Below are 15,705 nucleotides of genomic sequence, written 5' to 3' on the forward strand. Positions count from 1 at the left end.
TAATTTAATGCTATATCGGATGCTATATGTAATATGTCTATGTATATAATGGGGGAATCGTCTTGCTGATGATTTTATACAATGATATATGGCATTGTTGATCGCGGCTCCGCGATTAGACGAAGTTCAGCGATCAGTACGTAGATACATAATTGTATATACTGAGCAAATGCTCGAATATACACCATGATATTTGCATATGTGTCTTTAAGTTAAAAAAGCTGTGAATACTTAATCATTCTTGTCTCGTTGTAAAGAAAAGCATAGAAACTTGATCCTCAATCAGCCAAATGTACTCGGAATCTTCAAGTGAGCTGTTTTCAAAGAATCAATTGATCGAGAAAGATTCGTTGATGTCGAATCCAAATCAAGTAAACGAGCGTCACAAATACGAGTGAACAATTTGCTTTGATAAATACAATGAGACAGACTATCCATTTATATTTGTTCCCGTTCGTTTGCTTTTTATTTGTATTCAATTTGAGAGAGCGAGTCAAGACAAGAATAAGTCGATAACTTGAAGATACTTACAAAGAGTATTCTTCTATCTAGATAAACATTACAAGGCATCCCAAAAATAAGCTTTCCTATTGTAGAAAAGTTTTGTATTGTAAAGATGTTTCGCTAGAGTTTAATGGCAACATTTTTTCACTCACAGTCATCTTTATTGCAATCATAGTATTAGTCGGACAAATTTAAATCATAAAGGTATTCGTACAAAATGTGTCCGACTGCATTACACGCGGTAATTAACTCTTAATAAAGCTTTGACTACAAAGAAAAGCGAAAGTGTAATTATTATTTATTGTTAACTAAAGAAAATTTTTTTGAAAAAAGTCTTTTTGTTTCACAGCAATGTGCGTTCTCATTCAGTAAAATGAGTACAGGATTTATTGACATAATTTTATTGAAAAATTTTTAATTACCTGGCATACATTATTTTACAACACGGAATGATATTTATTTGTTTCCTGTGATTGAAAAATATTTGGATAACGAAATTTTGACGATAAAATCGAAGCTAAAGTAAAATAAAATTGTGACTTTGATTCAAGAATACGTTTTTTTATACGACTGGCTCTGGTATTGAAAAACCGATGTCACGTTATAAGTGCTGAAATTTCAACGTGGTGATTATATAATATATATTGAGAAGTAACTTAAAAGTCAAGTTAATAAAATTAATGAGTTTCATAATTGTCTTATCTTTTATTTTATTTTTTTGTGATAGGGAACTTACTTTTTAGGATGCCTTTCGTATATTTCGAAAACGAAAAAGGTAGAATTTTTCATATTTATGTCACTGACTTGAAAGTGATCCAAATTCCTTTTTGAGAAAGATTTTTCGTAAAGAAATGTTTCCTCGATTATTCTAAAAGTTTTCTTAGAATTTTTCACGAAATTTTTCAGAATTATAATGTAAACTTTTTTAGAATTTCTGAATAATTTGGTAACTTTTTAGAAATTTTCTCAATTTTTAAATATATAAATTGGAATACTTTTTTGACACGGAAAAAATGGCTATAGTTGCTACGACAAAAAGTAGCCCATTCATTTTTTGGTTATAAGAAATATAATTGTGATAACCATAAGGTTGGCATATCTTAGTAGCTATATCTATTAAGATATGTCCACCTTATGGTTATCACAACCAAATGTATTGGGAGAAAATTATATTTCCGGTTATGGTGAAGTGTTTTTTTTCGTGTAAAAGTTTAAACTAAGAAAGTTTATGTATCTTCATATATATATATTAGATAAATTTTTAAATATTCTAAAATTTCTTATTCTATGAATTTTTACAAAATCTTATAAAATCTGAAAAAGTTTAAGATATTTTTATCAGAAATTAGATTCTATAATTTCTTATAGAATGAGAAATCATAGAATACATACATAAAAAGTTATAAAAGAAGGATCAACTTTTTCGATATTTATAAAAAATATTTTAAAATCATATAAACATTTCGAGAAAAATTTTCGGACGTAAATTTAATAATTTAATAAATGAGGCTCGAATTGTGTAAATCATAATATTATCGAAGAAACCGGGTTATTTCATATAAAGTACAGTTATTGAAAACGTATATGCACCTATAGACGTTTTCAGTTTGCGAGTATAAAATGGCTGATCGAGCAAGGCTATACAGTGCTCATCTGATAATTGTACGGCAGAAGTACAAAATGGTAACATTTCTTTGAAATTTTCCAAACAGTGAAATTTAAATGCTGGCATTTGTAAATCAAAATGATACAAGTAGTAGATAAGTAACAATAGTAACAGTATAAATAGTAATAGTAGTATAATGGTGAGTAGTATAGAAAGAGGCCTATGAAAGCTCAATCGGACACAATTTAAGTAGTACACGTTAGATCTCGAAAGCTCATGATAACAAGAAAAGCTGCAAGCGCTTGGTAAATTGTAATAAAGGGGTGCAAGCTCGCCGGTTGACTCGCGGTCGGTTAAAGGAAAACCAAACGAGCAGGGTTTGCTCCCTCCTGTTTTACCTTCGGCCAGATTATCGACTGTCGCTGGTCGTCGTTCGAGGGTGATGTGTTCGCTCCCTCGGCCCGCTACTAAAATAGTTTGCTGAGGTTTGACTTTGGATTAACAACTTGTGAGGAGAAGAGGGAATCGCCACCAGACTGACGAAAGCGATAAACGTAATATACGAAATAAGAGGGAAAAGAATTGGGGAAGCGCTATCGTAATTTTTTACCGTCGAAGAAGAAGAGTACAAGTTTTCCGTAGCACAGAGACACGTTACAGTCTTTCGCTAGACATGCGTATATGTACATAAAATCCATTTATACTTTCTCTTTCCGTGAATAAATTAAAATAAAAAAATTATGATTATATTAGATAAACCATGTTCTAATGTTCAATATAAGTTTTTATATTAACAAAGTAGAAATACAGAAGAAACGATTCTGTTGAAATATGTTAACAATTTAGCTAAATACAGATTTCAAGATATCTTTGTTGGACCATTAGAGTAATTACGCAAGGATTTCAAGCATGATGAGAAATGTTACAAAAAGCTTTGATATTCTAGCAATCAGTTTGAGTGTTCTATTTACATATCATTACAGTTATGCATTTAGCTAAATTTTAGATATTTCAACAAAACTGTCCTTTTTTGTACGATGCAAGATAATTCTTCGGCCTAAACAACATAATTCTCAATGTTCATCTTTTCTTTTCATAAACAAAATAAAAAATTATGATCTTATCAGATAAGTATGTCTTAATGTTCATTACAAGTTTCGCTAGAAAAGTAGTGTAAACACAAAATAATTCCGCCTCGAACCGCAAAGTAACATAACTCTTGATTAATTTCATATACAAGAGAGAGTATTAAAGCTATTTATACTTGCGCATAAATTATTTATACTTGTATATACCTTAATTAGTGCGGTTTCGTGTTTATTGGACGGGCAAACATATTTATATGCGCAGCGTAATGCTAGTTATTTCGAAACGCGCACCCTCTTGTGAAGGTGTCTTCCTACGCGATGACTGTACTAAAAATAGCGCATGGGCTCTGGCAGGATCTTTCCCCCGATCCTTTGTTGTGGTCTCTGTGCCTTAAAACTCGCTCTCGTGACTTATACTCCTTTTCCCCAACGTTCAAGAACTGTCACCCATGTATTATCGGTGACGTTAAGAATAGTCGGACGCTCCTGGACGGAGATGGTAAACCGAACGCTTTCACATTGTTCCCGTGCTCTAGATAAACTTCACACTCTTGGCAGAGGTACTATCATCAGATCACGTAGCGACTGTATGTCGGATGCTCATTGTATTTCGAGTGTTGACTAATGGCTGTTACAGTAAAGTCACGACTGCCAAAAAAGCATCTTAAATCTGCCGGATATCTTTTCAGCTGTAAGATTTATTCTACAACTTTTAAAGTCAGTTTTTCCACCGTAAAATTCGCTACTTACTGACAAAGTAAAAGTATAAAAAAACACACAAAAATTAATATTTTAAGCTACCTTATAGAAATTCATTGCAATACTAGAAAATAGTAATTATCTACTTATTTTAGTAGCTAATTATTAGATTAACTTATAATTGGAACATATAGATCTTGATGACACAGACACTTTTCCTAATATTTAAATAGTAATGTTTATTAACCTTTGACAACGACTTTTTAATGATGGACTACTTTAAATTTAGCCTGATTACATTTGGCAAGTATCCTAACGATCAACATAATGTTTTAAAAACTTATTTAATATCTTTGTTATAAAATCCATTAATATTCTTAATATGTATTAAATTTTCGTTAATAATATAAATATATTTTCATTATTTCTCTTCTCTCAATTGCAATATTTTTATTTCGGTTCGTTGCCCGTTAAATTAAATATATATTAATTCTATTATCGAGCCATTTTTTAAATAGTAATGCTTTGGAATGATATTTTATGTTTGACAATTTTATACTTTACAGCTTTGAATTTGAAAAGTTTATAAAAAATAAAACTAATAATAATAACTTTAGTTAGTTCAAAAAATTGATATGTTAAAAAAATAATTATTTCTGTCACGGGTTAAAAGCATTATACTGTTCAGTACTTTTAATATTAAAATAAGTAATTAATCACTACCTTTCAGTATTAAATTGATCAGTATTAATTGGATTTCTGTAAGAGCCATTTTTGATATGCGTTAAGTATGTAAGTATCGGGAACATTATTCAATATCACAAAATTGATTGTACTTACAAAAAAGAACATATATAATTTGTTATAACACTAAACTCCGCGCTCGATATGAAATATCTGTCTGCAAATTTTTTTTCTTTGTAATTAACGCAAGTAAGAGAGACAAAGCAAGTGAGAAAGGAAATATATTTATCTATCAGTTTCTATCCGCAAACATGCAAGGTCTCACGCTCCTATAAGCTACATATATCGATATATAGTAGTTCGCGGCGTTATAGAGTGCTTGCGATGTACGGCACGGAAGGCCAGATGGTCACTCTCTGTCAACATTTGCGGCATGAAACATCGCATGCAACGATATTATTATTATTCGCGTTACCATAAATTATTATTTAACTGCGATATACATATACGTGGTTATACACGCACATCATACATCGCAATTATAAATGCGAGCGAAACATTTAGAATCAAATTGCAATCACGACATTGAAATATTTCTTCATTTTTTTCAATTAATATCAAATAAAATCAATTTGTCGACTTATTAAAGTAAAATTTATAATTAGACTGTAGCTCATCACCTTATTTATAATTTTGACAAATTATTTATTTGAATCTTATTAGTCTTTTATTACACAACTGTCAAATAAAATCTTTGCAGACCGAGTCATGAAACGGCAGAACAACAAAACGAATGCTTCAATTTACATTAGCCTTCATATAATCAAGAATGATTGCAATATTTCCTTAACTTGTCGGGGATAGCTACGCTATTCGTTTTAATTGATCGATAAAATCCGAAGGTTTCAATCAGTGTCGTGGCCTTTAGAAAAGTAAATACCAGCTAGGATTGAAACGCAACGCAGCCAGGGGAACGGATACATATATATTGTCGGTTGTAAAATAAAACACCGCTTCACAAAAAGCGCTAATGCCAGAACAGGCAACTCGCGGCGCGAAGAATGGAGTAGAAATGAGCGCACAGTGGAGATCGTCGTGTACTTGTAATATACTTACAAACGCTGCAGGTGAGACTGCGACAAGGTGCTCTCGCTGTTTCCGGTTTCACGGCTCGCTTCGAGATAGCGTCCAGACTCGTTGCGTGAGAAACACTCCGTGAAGGGCCCTCTACGACGCCCCCCGAAGACGAGTTTGCACCTTCCCAGATTCCCGACTTTTGCGAGACCTGAAAGCACAATGCGATTGCGTCGACTGATATAAATTGTTTGTCTTTAGAAATATATATTTATTAAAACAATTTTTAGTATTTATTACATAACATAAATGTAATACGACGGAAACGGATAGCTATAGCTGATTATTGCCAATTTGAACTTTGCCATATAAGTTGTCATTGAAAAAAAAGTTTTCGTTATTTGTGACTATAATAACTATAATTATTACTGCTACAATGTTGGCAATAATAACTATATGCATAGCTCTATGAATAAGTTATAGTTAGGATTAAAAAAAAAATAACAATTTTATTATTATTCCCTAAAAGCGAATCTATCATTTATCATTACTGAAAAACAAGTAAATGTTCGCTAATGATTACAGTAGTTATGAATGTAGTACTGATTCACTTTTAGAGAGTATGATAAAATGGGGGGGTGAAGTTGTAATTATATTATACATGTATAATTTAAGTATAACTTATAACAATTGCAATTAATGTTATGATAATAATAAGAAATTGTATTTATTATATAACGTATATTGCACGTATAGTAAAGTAGTGACTAACGTAAAAAGAAACTAATGTAATGCAATTATAAAATAGTATATTCAACCGTATACTTTAGTTTGTTCAACTATATACACACATTAATTCAGCATATATATGTAATAAAATTTGTACAGTGTAATTACAGTTGCCACTCTATGTTTTACTCTGAGTGTATGTTATCGTTCACAATTTCTTTCACTGACGTTTTGACGAGAATCTAGAGTTTCCTCTAGGTGGAATCTTCTATGTATGAATATAAGAAAAGAAGGCTCTTCCCGTAGTCCGACATTGGCAGCTATTACCCTTAAAATTCGAGGAATCTCGCCAAGGCAAAGTGTTGGGCACGTGCGTACCAGCTAATCTTATTAGTTCGATAGCACGATCGGCGTCCATTACGTCCAGCCGTCGGGTATGCTCGTGAAATTGAAACGGACAGAAGGTAGATAGGTAGGTGCGAGAGATAGTTTTGCCGTTACACACCATGTGTACGAGAGTTCCAACATGTGTTCGGATTGTATGGTAACAGCTCATGCATGCGCTATTAACTCGTGTACGGCCGTGCGATAACCTTTGCTAGTTCCGCATCTACTCTACGTGTCAGTCGCGTATCGCGACCAACGCTAAAACTTTGTCCCAGAATTTTGGGCTATCGCCGCCCGTCACGTGCATGCTGAATGCGTTTAGTGCTCGTTATACTAACGTTACGTTTGAAAACGTGATTAAAACGGGCGTTTCATCAAAACTCGACGGACGATTTTACTGAAATCTCCTTCCGGCAGAGATATACGCTTGGTTGAAGTTTCCAAAGTGTCTTTTGCACCTGCATTGTCGATGTTTCGTGTAGATGAATGCAATGCAAAATTTTATCAGAAGAAATATTTAATAATAATTAAAATCAGTAAAAATTCACTGAGAAATGTTCAACGCGATTCGCATTAAAATTATGCCGGAAAAGCAATGTTATATTTAAAAAATCGACACGCTACATCTTATTAAAAATGACTTACTACGTCTTAAAGTTATGTCTTAAAAATTCAACCTCGTGAAATATTTCCGGTGGCAAATTCGATCTCAGATAGCGTCCCAAAATATATGTGTTAAAAAAATCATTTTCTCTTTTCTCGTAGTAAAAATTATTCAAAGTTTAAACGAGTGTAATTATGTTTCCCTTTTTATATCTTCTTGCTTTGCAGCTTGCCGTATTAATAGCCTGAAAATGTACTTTTCACGGACAATTGAGAACGTGGTAAATTTCCTCGCATTCCGTTCGCGTGTGAAAATTAAATAAGCTGTATCCATTGCAGTCTCATTCATACGTATGCATTACTAATGACGCCACTTAATTACCAGCGGTTAACTTATCGCGATGTCGGAACGTGAGATCGCGTGTTCGCAGAGCGAATTGCTCACTGCAATTGCTGCTGGATGCACTCAGCGCTTTTTTTTTTTTTACTTACGTCGCTCACTCCTTCGGGACTCGCGATGGGAGCGGTGGTGCCGGGCTGCGGGATGATGCTCGGGGTTATCGCCGACGTTGTTGGGCCACCATTGTTGTTGCTGCCGCCCGACGGCGGCGGTGGTAGTCCCGGCGGAGGTGTGCCGGTCCTCCCAGGACCCCAAGATTCCATCATTGTGGGCGAGCCACATGTTAACGGGCTTAACACATAAATTTTGATTAATCAGTCATTCGCTAAAGTTGTACACGCAATCAATCATACATTTACCGTACTGTTTTAATTTTTGAACACTTAGCGATATCCGAGTAAACATCAGAAATTATTTCGTGCTTTGGAACTGAAATAATTAAAGGGACTGTGTTTTCTTTAAAGATTTACTACGGATTAGCCGCACGCCCAAATTTAATCCCTTTCGAGAAGCATTAAAATTTTATCGGATTTACGGAAGACCTCGTTAAAAGCAAGTTGGTCATGAATTTTGATACTCAGTGGGACTTTAGTTATCCATGGCTTTATAAAAGATTCAAGCAACGGAAGGCGATTATACAGATAAACAATAGGTATTACGAGAAAATCAGCGATGCAGTACATATTTATTTTCGTTACACGAACCCTCCCGGGTTTAAGTAGCGATAAAAAATTAAAAAAAAAAACAGCAATACAGGTGCCTTCCATTAGCGCGAGCAGGAAATTGTGGCTGGCAATGGCCGGCCGTATTTACTCTAACCCCTCCCCTCCTTTCTTCCATACCGGGAAATAACGTTAATCTGAAAGATGGTTTGTGCGCGTAGCTCAAGCCCGCAAATGGCCCGCGTCGCGGGGTGGCGAAAGAAATTTATTGTGTAAATCCTAAGGTTATGGGAATGGTCGATAACGCGATACGGAACGGAGGTCGACTTCGCGAAGTGAAGTGTGTCAGTGTTAGGTCAGACTAGCCAATCGATAAACAACCTAAACCCGCGGCGCAACGCATGTTCGTGCGTGCGTGCGTGCATGCGTGCGTCGCGTTAAGGATCGATACGACAGACTATGGAGATCTCTAGTTCGAAACGAATTTTTTTTATGTTAAAATTACGGCTAAAATATTGTCTGAATAGCGTTTTAATTGCGATATTCGTAAATAATTAAAAAAAAATTGGGAAAATCACCTAAAGGTTCATACAGAATAATTTTTTTTTTTTAAAAAGACAAAATACAAATTCGTTCTGATATTTCACTCCATGTGTATTATAATTACGGAGATTATACGTTCTTTGTAAAGGATCTTTTTTTATATTATAAAGGAGGTGTGCATAATTTTATTTATTATATATATATATTTTTTTTTAAGAACCAGTTTACAAAATTTGGTTCTGTACGCACCTTGGCAGCTTCATAAAAAAAGAATTAAAAAAATGGAAAAGATCTCATGACGCGATATTACTTCTAGGAGATAAATATCAGCAATATAAAACAACATGTATTTGCATTGCAAATAAGGAGCGAATTATTTTATATATTACAATATTTTTAAGAGTGAGATTGAAAAATTCGGCGCTTTAGCAGACTTATTCGTAGCATCGTAAAATACCATACAAGCCAAGAGAGTTTCACGACAAAATTCTTCGACGAGATACTCAAGTAGCAAGGTGACGTCAAATAATGTCTCGACAACGTTTTAATGATGTCTTTAACATCAATAAGACGTCATTAAAACGTTACCTTGCTACTTGGATACATGACAGAATTCAATAGAGTATGCAGATATGTGTGTAGCTGCACCGCAAATGAGGTATAAATGAGTTGACCCGTCATTCCTGTCGATCCTTAAACTACAACTGCATTCGATGGCGCAGTATCACGTTCGCCGTTGGTGTTGTTTCGTTAAACAATCATTCTTCATTATATCCGTCTGCCGTTATAGAATCTATAGAGATAGATAGCCTTTTGTATTGTTTTCAATTCGCAGTCCGACGTATTTGTAACGCGATTAGATTCGATCGGAAGGGAATTACGTAGAGGAACAAAAACGTACGGGATGGGTTAAGCGAACGTACAAACAGTCAATTACAGATACCGTACGCCGCATACAGCAGTGACCTTCTATGCGGCGGATGCCCGCAGGAGCCATTCGTGCCACAACTATTCAGTTGGTCGCTCATTACGATAACTGTTCCTTCTATTGTTAAATATGTACGAACACACAGGGCGTAAAATAAAGGCATGCATGAATTTTGGGGATGAGCTTCCCATACTAAAATATGAAAAAGAATTCGTGTAAATATATCCTTAAACCTATTGAGATACAAATGTTTATTCATAGTCCATAATTCGGCGTGTCTTTGCATGTTTTTTATATTTGTCTGAGTTCCAGCTTAGTACATAAAACAGTAGGTTTGCAGATATTTACATGAATTTTGTTCATGCTTTGGTGGGGAGTTCGCTATCGAAGTTTATTTTCTTATTTTAGTTACACTCCATAAAATGTACAGAAAAAACGGTTTTTTACACATCTAAAAATAATTTTGTTTTGATCTTCAAAATAATTATGCAGGATAATAAAACTGGTTATAAAAATGTTAAAACTTTTTGCAGCATTGTTATCAACGTTTAAACATTATTAAACATAATTATTCGACAAAATTGTTTTCAGATCTATCTAGCTAAATTTTTAAATACTTTAGCAGAATTATTATTTCCACGTGTTACACACACATACACACACAAAGCTATATCCACTGAACTTCCGAATGTAGTTCTAATTACAAAAACATTCGAAAATATACAAATTCTGATGTAATTGCTGTGTAGAAACGAGGAGACGGTTATTGAATAGATAAAAGATTGTGAAATATCACGATATCGTTTATAGCTTGCGCTGCATTCTCGAGACAATCAAAATTATTGCTTCACAATTTGCTAAGACGTTATAATATAGTTACTAGTCGTTTGTCTTTACTGCGTTGTCGTAAAACTTGCATTTTAGTTTTACAGGTAACGGACAGTTTTACAAGTACGTACACTTTACGTAATTTTAAGAAGTGTATTGTTATTAATTTTGTAACCTCAGTCTAACTTGAATGTAGGTTTCAAATGTTATAATTAAACCAAATTTGATAAAAAAAAAAACGTATTCAACATGTAAAGTTTAAACATATCAATTGATAAGATTTTAAAGTTTCCTTTTTATTGTATAATTTTTTTCCTCTCCGGTATTTTTTTTGTAAATTATGTGTGTTTGTTTTGTACTTGAAGAACTTCTATCTACAACATAATTGGTATCATTTTAACTGGTTAACAAATTTGTATCAAGAGTAGTTATATGTCACATAAACCCATTTGTTAAATTACTTCAATAAAATAAAATAGTTTTCGTAATCACTTCCCTTCCTCTAATTATGGTAGATCAAATTAAAAGCCGGTTTAAATGTGAACATTTATGTAATAACTTGCTATTCCGCGAAAGCAAGACATGTTCACGAAATGCAACAGAAATAACAGTATATTGGACAACATCACTTAAAAGTTGTATGATGACTAGTTCTCTTAATAGCTACATTTTATCCACGATGCGGTTTGTCCGCAATTTTGCGAGACGTCGCCGTCGCAAGTGCAGCGTTTAATTACCGTCATTCGAATTTAATTAATTAATTCCGCGTTGAATGTGCCAAGGATTTAACTTGAGATTAGTCGACGCTCGATAGAATTGGTCTCCGCCCGCGTCGTTTGTCTGCTAATTGGACGTAAAAACTCAGACTTAGGGAGGATAACAAACACAAGAGGGTTGAGAAACTGAGGAGGGAGCCGTTTAATTTACTGGAAAATTTATGCGGTCGATGGCTCGTCAGCGTTAGGCTGAATTTGCAAGAGTTTTGTAATGGCGAGCATTTACCGATTTTTTCGAGATTTCCGTGCTGATAATGTTAGGGACAGGAACATGGATGATATTCGTTTGGAAAATGTCCAAAAGTGCTTGACATACAGTAGCGAATCGTTGTGGGAAACGAAACTTTCATAAGGTAACAAGCAACTCGTCGATGCACAAAGAGAGATTCTCCTTTGTCCGACCCCTTTCGCGAACCGTTCGAAAATGTTTCACTACCTTCTCATCCTCTCGGCTCAGCGATTTGCATGCATGAGCGAAGTTGTAATGGTTCAAGTTCATCATTCAAGCAAATGAAGATGCGATATGCGGCGCATTGACAACGGAAACTCATCTCTTGGATATTTGATTTTGAAATTGCGAAGTTGATTGTTGATTTTTATCAGATAATCTCGAGCAACGATTTTTTATGATTCAAGGGATTAATCCTCCAGCACCACCCTAAAATTTTCGATTGTAGTTTATACTCTGGACCGAACAGCATATATTTTATCTGGTTTCAGATAATCTCGAGCAAAACGATCTTTTATCCAAGGGATTAACTCTCCAGCATCACCTCGAAATTTTCGATCGTAATTTATACTCTGAGCCATTAAGGGAAATAACATACATTTTTTATGGTTTCGGATTACATAAAAATCTGAAAAAAAATCTTGTACACTTCTAAAATTTTTAATAAAATTTTTACTATAATAAACGCTGATGTTTTATTAATTTTTTACATGTTAAAATCTGAATAAGAATTTAAAAAAAAAAACGTAATATTGATTGTGCTTTAAAAGGCATAAAGTGTTGAAAGATTAAAATAATCAATCCTGAGTCAATATACGGCAAGAATAATTTTGCTGAAATATCTAAAAGAGTTACGAGTATAGATACAAATTTGCAAACAATTAATTATTTTGATGTTTAATCAAATTATTTTCAGATGTATATCTACCTAAATTTTGGGTATTTTAGCAAAACCGTGTCTTCCGTGTAGCAGTTATCAAGAAATGCAAATTTATAAGCAAAACTTTTGATAATGAAAAAAATCTAAGTTTAAAGCCTAAGACACAATTGAAAAGCATAGACAATAGGAACAGAGAATAACAAGTTTGGAACTTATCAGAAGTTGTATATGTCACAGAATCAATTTGATTTTTCTTATTTCTTATTTCTTATTCCTTATCCTCAGTCTTTGCTTTCCAATGGTGCTTAATTACTGGTGCTTAATTATATTAATAATTCAAAGTACATAATGACATTTTCGAAGAATCGGTCGTTGGCTTCTTCAAGACGAAATTATTTAGCGACGAATAGAATTGTGGGTCACGAAAGACAACAGTTGGTTATCACCAGTGAGATCGATGAATCTTGCACCAATATTTATCGCAGGTATTTCGCGTTCCGCGTGTCGCAAGGGGCTGAACTTTATCGCCGGATGCGATCAGCCGACTCGCGCGCATGGTAGATTTATCGACGTTTACAGCAGCAAGGTAACCCTGACATCGATTCTTGGCGAGCGTGTTGACAGAGTGATTTCGTAATACAAATAGATGCACGTAATAGTGCGGTTTCTTTCTGCTTAGCTAAAACAAAGTTTAACTGTTGTCAGATCGATCTTAAGTTAAGACGCATATGTATAAAAGGATGTATTGTATATAAAAGGTATTATCGTGGACGTGCAAGAAACCTGGATCCAAATTTTCCTATTTCTTAATCTTGGAGTTAAGGGTGAGTGTGTTGAATCCACTTGTCAATTATATTCGTTATCACGAATAAATGAAGATGCCATGACTGTCATGACGAGTACATGCATTTTTATAACTTACTATTTTTACGATTTTCTATTTATATTTTTTATGTTGCGCAAATTTGAATTACTGTTACTAAAACAAACTTTGCATTCATTCCTTTTTGTACGAGTATAAGTTACGTCACTTTGTGCGCGATCTCTGAAATTAATTAGTTCTTTTAGTTACCATAAATTAAATTGACTTCACAGACCCAGTGTCAGTAACTATGTTATAGGTGATGACGTCAACTTGAGAGGATTAATTACGTTTTTCGAACTTCAGTAGCTTTCGATCTCTTTTTAAATGCAAACTAATGTAGATTCGATTTGATACAAATTAATAAAAAACTATAATTTCTTTGATAGTTCCATGCACGCGGCATCTGAACGAAAAACTCGTTTGTGTTTAATTTTTTCGGGTAAAAAAAATATCAGATGCATTTATTCGTTAGCATGTCAATAATTTCCGGCGTGTCATTAGCGCGTTGCTGACGTTTCCAACAGAAACGGCGCATTTGTAGTGACAATAATTTGTTTTTGAACAAGATAACCGAGTAATTACGGAAGCTTGAATATTTTTCCTATATATACGATAAAACCAAGTTTACATTACTCCAAATTATTGATCTTTCTAGTACTTTGTAATGAAAATGCTAATAAAATAGACTATCACACTAATGTACTTCTTCTAGTTGAACTCTTTCGAAGAGATTGCTTGCTTTAAAGTAACCTTTCTCGTCGCAGTCTTACGCGCATTCATAAAAAAGAACGCTGTGAAGAAAATGCTTACTTATTTTTTTTTTTTTTATCAAAGCGACAAGCAAAATATGCTTCAACAGAGCTAGAAATAAAAGTTACCAAAGAAACTTAGAGAACTAGAAAACTCAGTAAAACCTGTTTTTTTTTCATTGTTTATTTTAGACGTGAAATTTTTACTCGGATTTGTATTTCCTTTGAATATTTAACATCATATTATCGTCCTAGAATTCAGTTTTTGCATTTATCTAAAATATTCAGTAAAATGTAGCTGTAAACAATCAAAATATAGTAGAATGACTAAGTTGCGGTGCTCATGGATATACTTAGATCCAATTTTGAAAAGACTTTATCAACCACCGCGTAACAATGCAAAGTTTACGTCTCAATATATTTATAAATTTATAAAAACAAAGGATATAAAATAAGACAAAAATAACGTAAATATAAAACGTTTCAACAATAAATGTCAAGAAAAATGAATTCTATGTTTTTTTAAGGAAAGTTTTTTTTATCAAAATTCTCACACAATTAGAATGAGCAGTTCTTTTATTACTGACAATATCTTATGTGTAATTTTAACATATAATATTTTGGAACATTTTGTATTAAAGTTAATATTGATCAACGACAAATCACGATGGTTTACTTGAGTCTAAAATAATTAAAATCATAATATTTTTTTTATTGAATAGGAAATATGATTAAGAAACCGAGAACTTTGATGAATCTGTGAGGCACTATAGATTGATTGACACTATCAACTTCTTATTGTGACTATAATTTATGTTTTAACTTAATTTTTTTATGCGACTGATAACGACTTTTGTTAAGTTGAAACTAGTTTCGCTTGTAATTTTAATGTATTGAACACATTAAAAATTATAATTAATTAATATCTTTTATTTTTAGCTTATCGTTGACTGTTTTTAATATTAGAATTTATACACACACTGCACTCCTTTTACTCTGAAATAAAAGAAAAACCTATCCTTTTTATATCTCTAATAAAATTCACAGTTTTTAGGATAATGAGATTAATTTCTTTAATTGACTTTAGTATATATACACAAATTTCAATTAGATGATAGTGCGTGAATATATAGACTGCACATGTTGTAACAAATCTATCAATTATATACAGTTCCTCCACGCTTTCGCGCCTCATTTTCGTGCAAGCTATCATTATAACGTACAGATATATGCACGAGAAAATTAGAGCGGAAAATTATATTCGCATGTTGATTGTTTAAATCAAATTACAACGGTATATTCACTAGAATTTAAAAATAAGTTTTTAGCGCGATATTTGATAATTGCACGCGTATGGCTGCTGTTAATCGGATTATACGATATTTAAGTTGTAATGAATAAAAAGAAATTCACAGTTTCCTAAAACCCTTTCGATTTAACCTACATAGAGCGTTATCGTATCGCTTGCTCA

At 33.3% G+C, this 15,705-nt stretch overlaps 1 protein-coding gene across 1 annotated transcript in view; it reads right to left on the reverse strand.

The window, feature by feature from the left end:
* The window catches only part of sei (potassium voltage-gated channel seizure), a 148,542-nt gene that overhangs the window by 64,215 nt on the left and 68,622 nt on the right, over window positions 1-15,705 (reverse strand). The window contains exons 5-7 of the mRNA XM_018551848.1: window positions 7,867-8,065; window positions 5,698-5,866; window positions 2,509-2,577 (exon numbers count right to left, since the gene is read on the reverse strand). Coding sequence (XP_018407350.1) covers window positions 2,509-2,577; window positions 5,698-5,866; window positions 7,867-8,065 — 437 coding nt within the window. The remainder of the gene's footprint in view (window positions 1-2,508; window positions 2,578-5,697; window positions 5,867-7,866; window positions 8,066-15,705) is intronic.

This window comes from Cyphomyrmex costatus, unplaced genomic scaffold (genome assembly GCF_001594065.2).
Source record: "Cyphomyrmex costatus isolate MS0001 unplaced genomic scaffold, Ccosl1.0 scaffold147, whole genome shotgun sequence".
Taxonomy (NCBI): Eukaryota; Metazoa; Arthropoda; class Insecta; order Hymenoptera; family Formicidae; genus Cyphomyrmex; species Cyphomyrmex costatus.